The sequence below is a fragment of the Radiomyces spectabilis genome, assembly GCF_025331425.1.
Source record: "Radiomyces spectabilis strain NRRL 2753 chromosome Unknown BYT42scaffold_12, whole genome shotgun sequence".
Lineage (NCBI taxonomy): Eukaryota > Fungi > Mucoromycota > Mucoromycetes > Mucorales > Radiomycetaceae > Radiomyces > Radiomyces spectabilis.
Genome location: NW_026251937.1, coordinates 71,259 through 86,954, shown reverse-complemented (window position 1 = coordinate 86,954; position 15,696 = coordinate 71,259). Strand labels below are relative to the sequence as shown.

Below are 15,696 nucleotides of genomic sequence, written 5' to 3'. Positions count from 1 at the left end.
GCGAATATATGGACAGTCTAACTGACAGATCTACTATCAGAATAAGGAATTACAACACGCTACGTGGATTAAATTATAATAGCGCAGTAGTAGCTAAATATTAACTAGAATTCAAGGGGTTATATGGCAGCCTTAGATGCGTAGATTTGATAAGGATAGAGTAGAGGAAGGATCCGATGAAGACGGCGGAGAATGCAATGTAAGCTGGAAAATATATTGATACGTGCCATCATTGAGATCGGTCATGGTACCAAAGATGAGTGGCAGTGCAGCCTTGTGGCCATTATTCAGGCACTTGATGTGTGTACCGCGGATCACTTGTTCCAATTCACCCTGCAGATGCCACGATTGTCAGTATCACTTTTCTACAAACATTGAAACCCGAACAAGGAAATAATTGCCCGCCCGCATCTTACCGTAATGATGTTGCGAATTTCAATAAACGAAGGATCAAAAGCCATGACATAAGGGTAATTGAAAGCAAAGGCTTCGGGATACCCTTCCCATTCAATCAAGAAGTTGGGAAATGTGCGATTGCCCTTGCCATCAATATAAAATGCATATTCTAAAAACCCTATAACATCAGCATCAACTTCAAAGAGAGAATGCACAATGAAATTACCATCGTAGCAAATAAAATAATCTTTGCGAGGCGTACGGAAAATGGCTACACGTTTTCGCGATATTTGACGCAAGTTTAGTGGGGATTCTTCTCGTTCCCGCTCAGTGATAAACGAGAGATTTTTATCGGCTGGATTCAATAGCTCTGCATGAAGTAATTAAGGTCAAAACATAGTTGGGCGTGGTGTTTAGTAAAGGCGACTTACGTTGGGGTTTATCGGTTTGCATGTCGATCATAATGACACCACGGGGACAGGTGACGAGCATCTTGCTGGGTGATAATTCAATGGCCCAGACTTCGCTTGGAATGTAGCAATCTTTGATCCGTTTCAAGTGTAGTCCGCTGGCAGAGGACAAGGGTCGGACCAAGCGTTCGAGAAGTCCCTGTTTCTTTGCAAGATGTTCGGCTGCATGGGTAGGTTCAAAGGTGGAAATGGTGGATTTCAGCGAAGACACGCGTGGCACGCACACCAAGGTTTTCTGCAAGCACACACCGACATGAAAGAAAGAAACATGGGATTGCACTTTGCGTCCGGGAGGCTGCATATCTGGCTTGCTATTCACCACATCTAAAGGATATTCCCATAATGTGCGGTCCGCCAAGATGAGTAATATTTCAGCGATTTCCAGGACCTCGACTTGAGTTACACGTTCGAGTTGAAGCACTTTATGTGCCACGCGTGATTGTGCCGTATGACCTACGTATACACCGTCATCCGTCGCCAGCAAATATTGTTGTCCCCTATCTTTTAAAACCCGTAAATCAGAACAAGAAAAAAACTACTATTTCCGTATCACACTGCTTAGGTAATAGCTTACTGAATGTTATCATGTGGTTGACTCGGAGATCAACGTGAAATGCACACTCCTGGACAGCCGGCAAAAGATCAAAGACAGGTTGTCGGCGATCTTTGGTCGCTTGAAGTTGACGAATTTTATCAATCCATGGTTTGCGCGTCGCATTGGATGGTGCGTACAGTGTAAAGCCTGGGCACCCTTGTCGACCGAGATATTTGAATAAGATGGGGTATCCAGTTTTGTTGGCCGATAAAAGATTCTCCGTACTTTGGGTAGGTGATGGAGAGTTGCTACTTCCGCTGCTAACAAAGGGAATCAATTCCAAGGAGGCGCGTCGCACCAAATTGCCTGAGCTTTGGGTTTGTAGATGAGGAAGAATGGAACTTGAACGTTTGGGACGCATGTCTGGTATAGTAGCCAACAGCAATGCAATGGGGATGGGCTAACCAAAGATTTTAATACAAGTTAACATGCCGGCGCAGTTGATTATATTCACCTTTTTTTGGACCACATAATGTTGCTCAATGCCGTGGACTAGCCTGACTTTGGCCACAATTAAATAATGGTCGAATAATATGACTTGGTACTCGGTTGAATCCAAGGACGCGCTTTTACGAAGGATGCCCTGTTTCACAATGGATCGGCCTTGGTGTGTCAACTGTAAATCCTGCGTAAAGAAAAAAAGAGGACACCCTTGGTAAGTTTGTTTTTTACGAACATTGAAAGCTATCCGCCTACAGTTTCATCCATTTTGTATTTGAATGATAAATGTTGATGAATGCGGTCGATATCAAAGCGATTCTTGGCCTTGCCTGCTTCCGCGTTGACGCGATGAAGAACACCTTTGATGACATTGACAGCTTTTGGAATCAGTTTTTGATCTGGATGGGATGACGGTGTGTGCTTCAGAATTTCGTTCAATAACAGGGTGTAACGTCCTAGGCGTGTGGTGGGTTTGGTGAGGTACCCGTTTAATTCAAGTTTATACGAGCAAGGTAACCGCTCCGTTTCCTTTGAACCATCCATAATTTGTTAGTGCCGAAATGGTTTACGAGGACTAAGGATGTGAAAAAAGGTTTACCTCGGCAAATGCGGCAAATGATGGATTGAGGTAAAGTTCTGTTTCCAGGATATCTTTTGCTTCATGCTGTCTCGCTCCATAGGTGATGAAGGGTTCAAAATAGATGACAAAGTCCAGAATGATGTCGCCTACTTGAAAGACAATAGGATGTTCACACTGCCGTGCCTGCAACGCTTTGAGAAACCGAGCATTGACTTGATGGATCTCTCTGAAATTACGAAATACTTTGGCAACGAAATTGTTTCGCCGCTCACTGGGAATGATATCGGTTGTTAATAAAGGTTGGACCCACATCTAAACCAAAAAAAAAAGATGAGATGATGGACTGACTTCAAGTATCATAAAGATTCGTACCTCTTCCAAATACTCCAAATCGGCAATAAAGTCGTCTTCGGTATAGATGAGCTCATAAATATTTTCTTGACGTTTACGTTCAGTGCCGGAAATGGTCGCATACAATTCACTGGGTACGGTGTCGGCCCATAACCCACGATGCTGCTGTCGTATGTACATGTTACTGCTAAGTCGGCCAAGCGTCCCCATGCTTTCTGTCCGATGTCGCTAATAAAGCATATGAGAAACATTGTATTGTGTAACATAAGGATGGATTTGGATGATTATTCATACCTTGGCGTTGTTTCTTTTTGGACAAGAATAGCTGTAGCAAGGGTTTTTTCCAAGACAGGTTGGAACATAGCAGTGGGTGAGTTCGGTAAAGACACCATTTGGAAGATAATCGTAGGTTAAATGGTCCTCCTCGGGAAACCCGGTACTGCTCACACTGCTGTTGCTGCTATTGCTGGGAGAGACGACGACGTCGGTGTTCCGTCGAGGCATGGTTCGTTCATAGAAAAACTGGTAAATTTCAAAAGAGGAATCGATGAGGCGATTTTCGTAATTGACGTCGTGAAAGAAACGTTGCGTTGCGAGTGCTCTTCCAACGCGAACAGCAAGCTGGCGATCCAAAGTGTTGATGATCAGGGCGACTTTATCCTAAAAACCGGTCAATCAAAATGTCGGTGTGTCTGGTTGCATGATAGGATCAAACAGAAAATCGATCGTACCACCGCTTCCTGGCCGTCAAACGCATTTTTATATTCGATGCTATTTTTAATACGGTCGCCCAATGTGACCCGTTGCCGCATTTCAAAAGCGACCCGAGATAAGAAAGCCGGGTAAACAATCGGGGATCGTGCCATTTCTGACGGGTTTATAACCTCTTGCTTTTTTCTCTGGACTGCATTGAGCGCGTTTTAGACGACAGAATATTGAGAAAGAGAGAGAGAGAGAGACACGACACAAAGCAGCAATTCTTTTCGAAAATACTTTATGCGTCATTCTGGTGCAAAAAATTCATCACGAAAAATAGCTTACCTTTACTATACCGGGCGTCAAGTTGATGACCGGTGGTGGTGGTTGGTAAAGGCGATGACTGAGAGCGGTCATTGAGGAAAGGGTGGGATTGCGAAGACAATGGACGAGCAAGAATGGAGTTGTCAAAAGCAGGCAATTTATTAGGTAAGGACGAGCGAAAGCGATGAGGAGCAGGTGACGGAGATGGACAAGATGGCGACGGATTCATGCTTACGGATAGCAAAGAATAACAGAGAGGAATATCGCCAAAGGTTAAGTCTATGAAGACATATCCAAGGAAAAAGAGAGAGAGAAAGAGAGAGACAAAGAGAAAATCAATAAAATCTGCAGCAAAAAGGTACGAATTTTGTGTCACATCATGAACTATCACACCCAATAACCGTGGAAAAGCGCGACTCTATCTTTACGACCCATCTTTCATAAAGTGATAGTTATATTCATTGTAAGGCAGATCATCATAAAAATAACATATAAGACTCTCTATGATCCAGGCTTCATGGTTCGCTCAGACCCGTGGAGGATCTTGAATCAAGTTATGGAAACACTCGACGAATTTAAACCATAATTTAGCGTGTCTTTTTTTTTTTCTTTTTTTTTTCGCTGGATCAGCAAAATAGATCAGTGTTTCTCGGGTTTGTAGGATGTCATTCAAAGATGTGTTATGTGACCAAACTATAATGGCATGTAGGATGTGTGGAGCATGATTTTCCTTTTGTGATTTTTTTTTCTTTTCCTGATCCGAGCAACCAACTGACTACGCCACCATGGAGACAATTTTTTTAATGACAAGTGTGATTTTACTTTTTATTGAGAACGATTCAAAAATGCGGGGAGGATGACATTTACTGTTGAGAGACGGTTCTCTTTTCCTCGGCGCGCTGCTTGCGACGTTCACGGAGAGCCTTATTCTTGGCACGGAGAACTTCAGCTTGTTCGTTGAGGGTCTTGGCTCTCTGCTTCTCGGCCTTGGCCTTGTGGATGTATTCCATCAAGACACGCTTGTTCTTGAAACCGTTACCCTTGGACTTGAGGTACAAGGAGTGGTACAAGTGCTTGTCGATCTTGCCAGCCTCTCTGTACTTGCGCAACAAACGGCGGAGGACACGCATGCGGCGCATCCACAAAACCTGGCGAGACATACGGGCATCAGCAGTACCCTTTCTCTTACCGTGGCCCATGTGGCGACCGAGACGCTTGGCAGCGTTGCGCTCACGGACACGGAAGCGGGAGTGGCTGATCTCGGGCTTGCGGATGATCAAACCATCCTTGACCAACTTGCGAATGTTGGCACCTAAATTGTCACGAAAGGGAGAAAAAAAAAGGGGGGTCATGAGTTACTGCGCCACTCTTTCGGTGTAGGTCCGGGAGGTGGTTAATAACTTACGAGAGTTGGCGTTGGAGATCTCGTTGACCTCGTTGGGATCAAGCCAAATCTTTCTTTGACCACACTTGAGGACCGAAGAGGCCAGACGTTTCTGGGTGCGCAAGTTGACCCTGAAGAGAAAAGAACGGACATATTAGTTACAGGAAACAACAATGGATGAACATGGGGTTTTCCCCAAAAAATAAGCTTTTTTGGTGACATGGGTCGACGACATGCAACAACACTTGACATGTGACATGGAACGGCCACGAACAAAAAACAGTCAAAGTTGACGAACAACTCGACGATGTTGTGAAGCAAGCTTATTCTTTTGTTGCATGTAGAGGAAATGGCAAAGAAGAAGCTACTCACATGGTGAAAGTGACTTGGAGCTGAAAAAGAGGGAGAATTCCTTTTTCCACGAGATTGGTTGTAATGGATAGAAAAAATTTTTTCGACCCGGAGCGGGGAAAGAATTTTTCATAAAAAGTCAATGACGTCGACCTTCCTCCAACAGCGGCCGAGCCACCAGCCAATCCAAATCTTTCATGCATTTTTGGCAAGTCAAAGGTAACGAAAAAAGGGGAAAAGCAAAAAATTACACAGTCATTCTGCAAGTGTGAATAACAAAGCAATAACTAACTCGTCTAGAGGTAATAAATAAGGATGTATGTGTTTGATGGTATGGATCTGATTAAAAAGAAGTAATAAGTAACGACTGTATCTACGGTTGCGGTAATTTGTTGCCCTCCATGATCGCTTCGTCATCCTCTTCTCCCATATATTCCACCGAATTATTATCTGTCTCATGTATCTTCACTTTGTATAATCGTGCTGACGATGATCGCCATGCTGGATTTTGGGAATAATGGCGTTGAAAATTCGACCAGATAAAGATGGCCAGGTTTTCGGTGGTGCTAATCCTCCCCCAAAAAAAGAAAGATAAGCTTATCAGTTGCCCACTATACAATAATTGCTTTTCATACCTTGGTTGTTTCTGAAAATATTCCACATCCAAGTCCTACTTTACCGTTCAACAGCTTGTTTCCGACAAGGTCCTTTTCCCCAACTTACCAGATTTCGGTGATCCAGAGGATCCAGCACTGCCAACTTGATGCATTGTTTTAAATCCACCAAGTTCATCACCATGCCTGTGCGAGGATCGACTTTTCCTCTCAGTGTTATTTCAACTGTTCGTTTCCAGTTAGTATTTACGCAGACCATTGAACCAATAGTACCGCAGTCAAGGCACTTACCTTTGTAATTGTGTCCGTGAAAGTTGGCATGGTTGCATTTGCCGTACAGGAGCGCATTCTCTTCGTCGGTCAAATGACAAGAGTGGAGACGATGTGCTGCGGAAAAGGATTCGGTGCGTGTGATGTAGGTAATAGGCATGTTTTGGGGGGAAAAGAACAAGTGAAGAAAGTGACCAAGACAAATTCAGGCGTGAGAATTCTCTTTATAATTTTATTGGCAGGCAAAAAGGGGAATTTTACACCGGCAGAAAAAAAAAAGTAAAAAGCTCAAATGAGCTGTCATGGATACAGCACAACATCTCTTTTATGCATGACTTTTTCATCACTAAACATGTTGTTCGTATCCTACAAAACAGCATCGCGAGAAAAACAAATACTACAGTGGTCAGAGAAAGTCGACAGTTGGCCAAGGTGTGCAACTATAGTACGCGGGAGTTTTCTATTTTTTAAGGTTCAAAAGAATTTATACCATATGAATGGAATGGACCGGACAAATGATGCGGATGATTTTTTCGAAACCCAGTCATCTTACTGCGCAAATGTTGGATGACACCATCACCTTGTTATGTTCTCATGGTCGCTTGTCCCCTTTTTTTTTCCAATTCATGACTTTATTGTTCTTGATAACCAGTCATTCACGGCGCGGACAAGTTGATCTTGTGGCTCGGTGGCCATCCAAAAATGATCAGCTCCAGGCACTAGCACCGTTCGGACTCGCTCACTTTTATGCTGAAGCCATTTTTCATATGATCCTTTGCCGGTGAATTGGTCGTTGGAGCCAAAGATCACCAACACATCATTTTCACGCTGTTGTAACAGAGCCGTGGCCCGCGTACGAAAGTAACCTGTTTTTACCGTGGCCAATGCCCAGGTGACACTCAAAGGGTAGCTAATGAGTAGATAGGAACACGGAATATTTTCAACCACATCGATACTGGAAGCTACCATGGCACCAAAAGAGTATCCCTGTGTGAACAATATTTTTTTGAAATTCAGTCAGTTAGGCGGCGGATTGTGACACCGATGAGAAAGCTATCCGAAAGCATGCTACTCACACAAATAACGAGCTGCCGCGCGCGAGGAAATTGTTGGGTTTTCTCCGTGGGCTGAGTCACAGCGTCTACAACGGATTGGTAATCGCCTCGTTCTGGCATGCCTGTCCAACTAGGTTTTCCTTTGGAATGACCGCAGCCACTTGCGCCGTTTTTTTCATCCGTGTCAGCATGACCTTTGTTCTCGACAACCGCCGCCGGTTCACTTACCGAAAGTTGATACTAACAGCCAGGAATCCGTTATCGGCACAAAGCTGATGAAGGGCCATTACCACATTGTTGTGAAAGTTTCCTCCTACGCCATTTTTCCCAAAACGAGTTAATTCACAGAATAGCCTATTGGGTATGCCTTTGAATCACCTAAAGGTCCATAAGGATGAGCAATGATGATTGCCGGCGCTTCCGTTGCTGCTCCCTTGTAGGTCCACTGAGTTTCTATGGACGTGCCGTTGTGAATGGAATCCAAAAATATTATTTCGGAAGGCATGAGAATAACAATGTTCGTTTTGCGTTACTGGGCCGGGAAAAATAACACCGGGAAAGCTCGACGTACAGTTTCTTTGGAGATTCGAAAAACGATATTCCCAAGGTTTATTTGAGCGACTCTATTGTTTTATTTGCATTCATGACTCTTTTTTTTTTATTTTTTACTCGCCGTTTCCCGATGGTGACGATCTGAAATACAAAAACATAGAATCGGGTTATCTATACTGTCTCTCTATCAATGCCATCACTGACCAATCCTCACCCTCCGGGTTCGCCATTTAGGGATACTGTTTTGTCTATCGTATTTCGTTTTCCGCCATAAATACCGATGCCGATTGGATTAGAGTCAAAGTTCCAGGACAATGATTGGATATACTACATCTGTGCAGATGTTGAGTTTCTCCTGCGCCGCTTCCCTTTCACGAACGAATCGACCGGTTAAACTACGGATGCATTCTGCAAATGTCATTTTCTTTTGTTGCGGCCCATAGCCGGCCTCCTTGAGCTTATGGTAGACTGACGTTGCTTAAGTATCGTTCACTATGGGTGTTGAAACTTCCAATTTCGTGGGGAAGCCGTCTCGGTCAGTTCATCCCATTCTTAAACATGCAAAGCTTAGCTTTTTCATGGTCATAAGACAGTCCCAACCTGAGAATAAAGCAGATTCAAATCTGCCGAATTTACCAGAACAAAAAAATATCTATGCAGTCTCGATAGACATTTGGCGGTGACAGTTTCATATTCGTGATAAGAAAGTCCAATTAGTCCAGTCTGCCGCTAACGAGAATAAGTGACATCGGAGAATATGAAAGCGACGTGCTAAGGAAAGGAGTGGACACTAATAGTCGGTAATGGGGAGAAGGCGTACGACAATAGGGTATCGAGGATTAAATACTGGCAAGCAGTAACTGTAAACTAAGCAACACGGGTGTTCTACCCTTGCGTGCAAAGTACAGGGCAGAAATGTCGATAGCGGCCGAAAAATATAAAAGGAAAGAAGAAAGTAGAGGCGACAGCAAAAGGAAGGGCCGGAGCAGAAAGGGAAAAAGAAGAAAGAACAAAGTGAGATACGAAGAATAAAACTATTTATCGCCAATAGCGCTTATAAAGGTATATTATTGATAGGCAATAGACGAGCAAAGATGCTCACGAAGGACTCCAAGCAGTGGAATCCTGGGATCTTTGCGCACGACAAACGGTTAATGCCAGTGGCGAGTGGGCGTGTTTTTGGAGAAAAATGGTATTCTACCTATACCGGTAAAGGTTACTGAGTTGACGTGAGGGGAATCTTGTGTGAAGAGCCGAAAAGACAACAGAACGGCGGAGTCGTGGCTCTCCACCAAATTCGGAACTCACGGATACTCTTGCCAAGCTCAAATTATGACGAACACTCTGATTGGCCTGCATTGGCCAAAGTTGCGGATGATATGGAACAGAGAACATGGGCGAGCGTAGCAACAAAGAAAACATTCACAACATCGCTTATAACATCACATGAAAACCTGCTGCCCTTACTTGGGAACCGTAAATCGTTCTTTTCTTTATATCGCCCCGTATTAAACACGGTTTTCTTTTTCAAAACTATACAGCCTTTGTGCTGGATTGAACTACCCCAAAAAAAACCCCCCTTTCCCCCAGAATGGGATATTAAATTATAGTGACCTGATCAAGAGTATGAAAAAAAAAGAATGCGATAACAGTTCACTCCAGTCTTCCTGACCGCTTGTTTATTTCTTGGCACTCCACCATTTGCTCAGTTTCTCAGCAGCGTATCGTGTTGTCTTCACGGGACCGGCGGTGATAATACCTTTGATACTCTGTGTCATGGCCGTCCGGGCAATGGTGTCGTACAAAGCTAAAAAAAATCACAATGATATCAGTCAACCGTCGAACAAAATCAGCTTTCCGAGTTGCACCGGGGTATCACTTACACTTATCAATATACTTTGATAGCATAGGCGACGATGAAATTTGCTGATACAATTCAATCTTTTCCTCCGGAAGTGAAAGATTGTGCTTTGCGGCATAGTTGCGATGTTCAGCCAGTACTTTATCATACAACGTCTTGGGCAGCTTTTGCACCATCAAACCACGGAACTTGGGATTTTGACTTTGCTGTAAATATCAAAGAAAAAAAAAAGTTAAATTCTTCTGCCATTTTTGAAACCAAAAGCCACCTGATTTGCCACGTTAACGTTACCTGATAATGCCCATCACGTAAAAAGGCGACATTGGGCAAATCATCCAATAAACCGTAATATAACCGGTGGAAGTGATCCATCTGTGCATTGACAATGTTCTTCACTTTGTTGGGATTCTCACCCACCACCATTCGGAAATCACCGTGGTAACTGATACCGGCGATCTTTTCAAACAGTTCCGCTTCAGTGAATCTTTCCGGCAACGTTAATAAAGCGACTCGCACGGCTTCTGTCAGATTCACTTGATTGGCCAATCTCACACGGGCATCATCCCGAAGGATTTTTACCTAGCATGGAAGGAGAAAATATGAATCAACCATGTGCTCATGACTAAACCGAAAACGAATTAACCCCAATTAACCGCGAACGAATCAACTTACAGGTTTATGCATGCGACCAGCAAGATAGAGAGTTTCCCAATCAATGAGATCTTTGCACAACCGATCAATGGATACAACGCCATACTTGATGATCTGCAGTGAAAAGTAGAAACGGATGCATATTAATTAATACGCAATGTCAAGGGAGGAGGTCGCGGTGGCGACCGGTCTATTGGGATGAGGTTCTTTTTTACTGACCATGCCATTGACTTCTACGTAGGGATTGAAGTAGACGCCCGCACCCACTTTCTCCTGTAACATGGCGACTGCGCCAGAACCAAGTAGGCGCATACCGGAATAATGATGAGGATTTTGATGCATATTCAGTGCGTGCCAATGGCCAGGATGAGTCACACCAAAGATGAAATCCAACATTGGCTTCTTCTATTGTTACCGAAAAAAAAAAAAAAAACCACGTGTCAGTCCCTCGGTTGTCATCGCTTAATAATTTGGTGATTGTTTGTTTGTTAACACCACCAGTGTGTGAGTTTTTTTTTTCTCTTTTTACCTTGTTATCATAACCTGACTGCTGAAAGACACCACTGCCGTATGCAAAAGCATAACGTACAGGCGCATTAAACGTGGAAACGATGTCCTTGAGTTGTTGCCGTAATTCCTCATTGATATTAATATACTGATTGGTGCCAAAATCGGGTGAATCTGGAATATTGGTAGAGTGGAAATGATGTTGGCGCAGTCGTGCTAAGCGTTCTCTGGTTTCTTCAGTGAACAGAGGTTCGGTGGGTGTTTTATTTTGTGGAGCGTCATTTGACTTTTTGGTTTGGGCAGGAGGTGGAGGTGGCGGTGCATTGGGTGACGTGGAGTTGTAAGTGTCAGAATGAACGGAATAACAGCGAGTAGCGCAAGCGAAACTGCGACTTTCGCGAAGAACGATGGTATTGATAGTCTATTACAAAAGAAAAATAAACAGGATGAGCACGTTACCCAGAAAAGTCGTCAAAGCAACTGAAGTTGCCATCCTACCTTTAGCATCTTGAAAGTAAAAAGAAAAATAAAAAAAGGGAAAGATACAGAAAAAACAAAAAAAGTGCTTTATTGCGGCAAGCCCAAAAAAAAAAAAAAAGTTGAAGCTTAAAAAAATAAAAAAAACTCACTTTTTTTTTTAATTTCGTATCGCGTTCCCATTTTGATGCTGGGATGAAACCAGCACCAATGAATGTGATTTTTTCACTACATGCCTAAATTCGGAATCCGGTCCTTTTGTTCACTCCTTTTGGACTCTTATGAAAAAAAAAAGTCGACCTTTCTCTATAAATATCCAATCATCCTTACTGGATCGACCCTTTTTTTTTTTTACTTCATCATTCTAGCCTTTTTATTCAATAACGGAGAATTGTATGAGTGGATCGTTGTAATTGTATTTTAGATGGGTGCAGTATAATGTAAGCTTAAAGTCAGCTCAGCCCTAGGGTTTTTGCCCTGTCTGGTTGCGAATGAGCCAACACTGTCAACTTTAAGCTTTTACACACCAACCATCGGATGCCCTTTGGTACGTTATACTGTATAAAATACACTGAATGAATAATTATGCCTCTACTTTGACCTGTTTGTTTTGTTACCTAGTACCCATCACTTCTTCACACATACGTCGATTATCAGATAGGGCAAACTTGTTTGACTCAATGGTTTATCGGCGGGTCAGTCGGACAATTAAAATCTATTTTTATTTACTAAATCGGATTTTCTCTGCAAACCATCTGCATCATTGGGTCGCCTCAGCGCTCGTTATCATATTCTTTATGGCACCCATGGTACCCATGAAAATCTCATTATAGTGCCCAAATGCTTTGAAAGTCATCATTATTTCCTTTGATAACACAAATTTTCCATGTTTCTGCCCTTATTCGATCTTTATGTTTTTTAAATACATTAGAAAAACCTTTCTATTGCTCGCGTCTTCTTGCTGCAGACGCACGGAATCAGACACAGTAAATACGATTTGTATCGTGCAGCAACTTTTTCAGAGTTTTTATCGCCATCGTGTAATACGGGCAATTAGTTATCTATCCATCTGCTATATTGATTGTTTCTATTTCTGTGTGCATTTGTTGCCATGACGGCATGTTGGAGAAATCCTCAGCTGAACTGTTTAATAGGTGCTGCGTTTAACATTGATGGCAGAATTTCTAGCACAATTGCAGATGTTGCACCAGAATTCTCAAATTTTTCATGGTCACATGCAGTCCTGGACCTTGTTTTCAGCGCTTCCAAAACGCAGGCTAGCTATTCCTGTAGTACACTTTTTTCCGCCAAGACTGCTATGCTGTCGCAAAAGCCAGGGACAACTTCCTCGGGTTTCGCTGGTTTTCTGAAATCCATTCGACGTACCAACAAGGATGCCAAGTTATCTAGACACCCTGCCGGCAATACCATCAACGACATTGAATGCGATTGGGTGAGGCATAGCGCTCTTAAACTGGCATTTGAAGGGTGCGAATAATCCACATAACAGCCAAATTGAATCCCATCATTAGCGATCGCTTATTAACCTGAAACGCCCATTGTGTGTTTTGTAACTAGGGACTTTAAGGCTCCTCTTCAACGGTTATTGCAGGCAGGAGGAAACGAAGTGTTGGATATTGGGTAAGTTTCAGTCTCCTTCTTCCCCTTTTGAAAATCTCATTTTTGGCTCGACAATTTTTTTTTTATCTTCTCGACAAAATCGCGGTTCCTCGGGTTGGAACAGATGTGGTTCCGGATTTTGGACAATGGTAAGCATGGACTCTTGGGTTTGTACAACCCTCTGTATATTTTCGCATTAACCAGGATTGTGTTTAGGACATGGCCACCAAATATCGGCTGTCGCATTTCACTGGCATTGATGTCGATAAAAACATTCTACCCACAAAGTAATGATTGACTCTGTTTTCCCCAGAGAAAAGGACTCACCGTTCGCTAAAATTTTACCCTTTTTCTTTGCCGCAGCAATGTACCGAAGAACCTTCGTTTTTATCAGGTCAATCTGGTAGACACACCTTTACCGTTTGAGGATTCTACCTTTGATTACATATTCATACGAGCAATGATCAGTACTCTTCCCGATGAGGCGTGGGACTCGGTCTTGAACGAACTGGTACGCATAATGAAAAAAGGTGCTTACATCGAATGTATCGAGGCGTATCCGGATTTATTCGAAGCTGGTCCAGCCATGACAACCATTATGAACTGTAAGTACTTGGGAAATCGATAAAAGAGAAGACCGGATTACAAAAATGGGAACGTTTGCTAAGAATCATAAAGTAGTGAATCACTCCAGGGCGACGCCTGAAGCATCGGTGTCAAACGGATCATCCTCTTCTCAAATGGCTGCGGATCAGCCCTCTCATCCACATGTTGCGAATCAGAATCCTTGGCCTAATCGTCTAGCCGCTTGCAACCAGTTGGTAGGAATGCAGATCAAACACACTCATACACCGGTTGGCGCGCATGGAGGCGCAGTAGGCACTCTTTTACTAGAATATTGGGATCGATACATTCAGTTACAAAAGCCGATTTGGATTCAGAACAAGATGATTTCAGAAAGCGAACTAAAGAACACTTTGAAAGTGCTACACAAGGAAATCGAAGAAAACAAAACTTACATGTCCTGGTATTCAGTGACGGCTCAAAAGGTAATTGGGCACTAGATTTGTGGAAGATTTCACGTTACAACACTATACTAATCGCCTATTTCGTTGGATAGAGAGGTTACAATGGTCCACTAATTCAATTTTCAGATGCGGATGCATAACCCTGGAATGCATTTGATTGTATGTTTGTTGGCACGAAGCAACAACCGAGAACTAGCGACCAATTTTACGCAAGCTACACGCCACATTGCTTTGGCAACCCAAACATTCTATTTCTTTTATTCGCATATCATCCCTTTGTCATCATACCTATTTTTCAAGCTCGCTTCAGCTTTTATCATTAGCATCCACCCTACAATATTATTATCAATCGAAACAGGTCCCTTTATTGAAAAAGCTTCTCATTTTTTGTTTTTTCTTTGCAGTCGAACCAGCGACCTACATGACGAATTTCTGTAATGCTGTATACTATTTATCATAAAGTAGATGAGGATGATGACGATCCAACCTGCGGATCGTATTTTGATTTGAAGATCCACGAGTTTCCGAGCAATCCTCGACCTTGTGCTGCAGCCAATCGATAATATTTAGCTGCTTGGAACATGTCCTTTTTTGTTCCCTGAGCATGATAGAAACAATGAGCTGTATCGTTTTGAGCGTCGGCATCGCCTAATTCCGCCGCAATTTTGAAGTAATAAAAGGCGGTTTCTTTGTTCTTGGCCACGCCCCATCCTTGTTGAAAAGAAACTCCCAGTTCGTAAATAGCCATAATCAATTCACCCTTGGACGCTAATGCATAATCACTGTGTAACAAGTCTTCCACCGCATGTTCTGCCGCCTTTTGTAGATATTGAAAAGCCAATGCTCCATTCAGTCGACAACCCTTTAGAAAAAAAAAAGCCATGAGTTCATTTGTCTCGAGCTTGATGGAAATTGTAACAAAAAGAGAAATTATAGGTACCCAACCGTGACGCAAGGAGATCCCGTAAAGGAACATACCAATGGGTGATCCTTGTTTGGCTGCTAATCGAAAATGATGGGTCGCCTTTTCAAGTTCTCCTGATTCGTGGTATTCAATACCCTTCTGCACATGTTGGTCCACTTGAGGATCCGCAAAAGCGTCGTAACACCGACGACCACTGGATCCAATTATTGCTCCCTGGAGAAATAATTCTTGAATAAGAAGGCGATAGGCCCTTGTCACCTTCTAAATTTTTCCTGAAACTCACCTGATCCATCTTTAATTCGGATGGCGGTTCCCACAGCCTATATCAACTTTTTCTCATAAGTGGGTGATCTTTGATGAGAATCATGTCAAATATTTACTCCGTGGAAGGCTGGAGTTGGGTATTCAATTCGGAAGACCAACCCGGATCGCTTCGGGTGAATAAGCACTGGAACCGCTTTAGCATTGGTGCCGTGAATGAAGATATTAAAATGAGTGGATTGCAAGCGAAAGCAAGGCAGAAGAGGAAGGATTAAAAAAAAAAAGAT

General features: G+C 43.0%; 8 protein-coding genes across 8 annotated transcripts; 2 read left to right on the top strand and 6 right to left on the bottom strand.

The window, feature by feature from the left end:
* Positions 1-6: 6 nt before the first annotated feature.
* On the bottom strand, positions 7-4,204 carry BYT42DRAFT_581901 (uncharacterized protein). Its single transcript, XM_051569642.1, has 12 exons — positions 3,875-4,204; positions 3,565-3,737; positions 3,128-3,493; positions 2,855-3,061; positions 2,501-2,794; positions 2,158-2,430; positions 1,916-2,086; positions 1,441-1,861; positions 828-1,367; positions 623-766; positions 417-565; positions 7-333 (listed from the first exon to the last, which is right to left on the bottom strand). Exons 1-12 carry the CDS (start codon positions 4,080-4,082, stop codon positions 133-135), a joined length of 3,147 nt encoding a protein of 1,048 aa, XP_051419921.1. The 5' UTR covers positions 4,083-4,204; the 3' UTR covers positions 7-132.
* A 373-nt stretch (positions 4,205-4,577) lies between these two features.
* Positions 4,578-5,876, bottom strand: BYT42DRAFT_84082 (ribosomal protein L19/L19e domain-containing protein). The gene is made up of 3 exons (XM_051572864.1): positions 5,610-5,876; positions 5,259-5,368; positions 4,578-5,165 (listed from the first exon to the last, which is right to left on the bottom strand). Exons 1-3 carry the CDS (start codon positions 5,789-5,791, stop codon positions 4,717-4,719), a joined length of 741 nt encoding a protein of 246 aa, XP_051419920.1. The 5' UTR covers positions 5,792-5,876; the 3' UTR covers positions 4,578-4,716.
* An 85-nt stretch (positions 5,877-5,961) lies between these two features.
* BYT42DRAFT_502022 (uncharacterized protein) lies at positions 5,962-6,632 on the bottom strand (the record flags this gene model as incomplete). Its single annotated transcript, XM_051564802.1, has 4 exons — positions 5,962-6,154; positions 6,224-6,258; positions 6,312-6,427; positions 6,494-6,632. 4 exons carry the CDS (start codon positions 6,630-6,632, stop codon positions 5,962-5,964), a joined length of 483 nt encoding a protein of 160 aa, XP_051419919.1.
* A 464-nt stretch (positions 6,633-7,096) lies between these two features.
* BYT42DRAFT_616889 (Alpha/Beta hydrolase protein) lies at positions 7,097-8,032 on the bottom strand (the record flags this gene model as incomplete). The annotated part of the gene is made up of 4 exons (XM_051572121.1): positions 7,097-7,459; positions 7,549-7,687; positions 7,756-7,840; positions 7,906-8,032. 4 exons carry the CDS (start codon positions 8,030-8,032, stop codon positions 7,097-7,099), a joined length of 714 nt encoding a protein of 237 aa, XP_051419918.1.
* Positions 8,033-9,500: 1,468 nt separating this feature from the next.
* On the bottom strand, positions 9,501-11,689 carry BYT42DRAFT_581872 (mitochondrial matrix Mmp37-domain-containing protein). Its single transcript, XM_051569641.1, has 7 exons — positions 11,597-11,689; positions 11,121-11,519; positions 10,811-10,996; positions 10,613-10,705; positions 10,232-10,519; positions 9,963-10,146; positions 9,501-9,886 (listed from the first exon to the last, which is right to left on the bottom strand). The coding sequence occupies exons 1-7, from the start codon at positions 11,603-11,605 to the stop codon at positions 9,759-9,761; spliced, it is 1,287 nt and encodes a 428-aa protein (XP_051419917.1). The 5' UTR covers positions 11,606-11,689; the 3' UTR covers positions 9,501-9,758.
* A 247-nt stretch (positions 11,690-11,936) lies between these two features.
* Positions 11,937-12,848, top strand: BYT42DRAFT_581871 (uncharacterized protein). Its single transcript, XM_051569640.1, has one exon. The coding sequence runs from the start codon at positions 12,151-12,153 to the stop codon at positions 12,406-12,408; it is 258 nt and encodes an 85-aa protein (XP_051419916.1). The 5' UTR covers positions 11,937-12,150; the 3' UTR covers positions 12,409-12,848.
* Positions 12,849-12,893: 45 nt separating this feature from the next.
* Positions 12,894-14,363, top strand: BYT42DRAFT_616887 (S-adenosyl-L-methionine-dependent methyltransferase; the record flags this gene model as incomplete). The annotated part of the gene is made up of 7 exons (XM_051572120.1): positions 12,894-13,063; positions 13,154-13,216; positions 13,320-13,344; positions 13,412-13,482; positions 13,559-13,800; positions 13,877-14,244; positions 14,316-14,363. 7 exons carry the CDS (start codon positions 12,894-12,896, stop codon positions 14,361-14,363), a joined length of 987 nt encoding a protein of 328 aa, XP_051419915.1.
* Positions 14,309-15,669, bottom strand: BYT42DRAFT_83997 (uncharacterized protein). The gene is made up of 4 exons (XM_051572863.1): positions 15,529-15,669; positions 15,432-15,477; positions 15,164-15,361; positions 14,309-15,085 (listed from the first exon to the last, which is right to left on the bottom strand). Exons 2-4 carry the CDS (start codon positions 15,438-15,440, stop codon positions 14,678-14,680), a joined length of 615 nt encoding a protein of 204 aa, XP_051419914.1. The 5' UTR covers positions 15,441-15,477; positions 15,529-15,669; the 3' UTR covers positions 14,309-14,677.
* Between the last annotated feature and the right edge of the window lie 27 nt (positions 15,670-15,696).

Excerpts from the sequence above, each read along its gene's own strand:
- BYT42DRAFT_581901 (XM_051569642.1), bottom strand. The coding sequence starts at position 4,082 with ATGAATCCGTCGCCATCTTGTCCATCTCCGTCACCTGCTCCTCATCGC. Across the intron at positions 3,062-3,127 it reads CAAAAAGAAACAACGCCAAG|CGACATCGGACAGAAAGCAT; the intron begins GTATGAATAATC and ends ATGCTTTATTAG. Across the intron at positions 2,795-2,854 it reads ATTTGGAGTATTTGGAAGAG|ATGTGGGTCCAACCTTTATT; the intron begins GTACGAATCTTT and ends TTTTTGGTTTAG.
- BYT42DRAFT_84082 (XM_051572864.1), bottom strand. The coding sequence starts at position 5,791 with ATGCATGAAAGATTTGGATTGGCTGGTGGCTCGGCCGCTGTTGGAGGA. Across the intron at positions 5,369-5,609 it reads CTCCAAGTCACTTTCACCAT|GGTCAACTTGCGCACCCAGA; the intron begins GTGAGTAGCTTC and ends TTTTCTCTTCAG. Across the intron at positions 5,166-5,258 it reads GATCTCCAACGCCAACTCTC|GTGCCAACATTCGCAAGTTG; the intron begins GTAAGTTATTAA and ends GTGACAATTTAG.
- BYT42DRAFT_581872 (XM_051569641.1), bottom strand. Across the intron at positions 10,706-10,810 it reads ACGTAGAAGTCAATGGCATG|ATCATCAAGTATGGCGTTGT; the intron begins GTCAGTAAAAAA and ends TTTTCACTGCAG. Across the intron at positions 10,520-10,612 it reads CTGGTCGCATGCATAAACCT|GTAAAAATCCTTCGGGATGA; the intron begins GTAAGTTGATTC and ends CTTCCATGCTAG.
- BYT42DRAFT_581871 (XM_051569640.1), top strand. The coding sequence starts at position 12,151 with ATGAATAATTATGCCTCTACTTTGACCTGTTTGTTTTGTTACCTAGTA.
- BYT42DRAFT_83997 (XM_051572863.1), bottom strand. Across the intron at positions 15,086-15,163 it reads TCTCCTTGCGTCACGGTTGG|GGTTGTCGACTGAATGGAGC; the intron begins GTACCTATAATT and ends TTTTTTCTAAAG.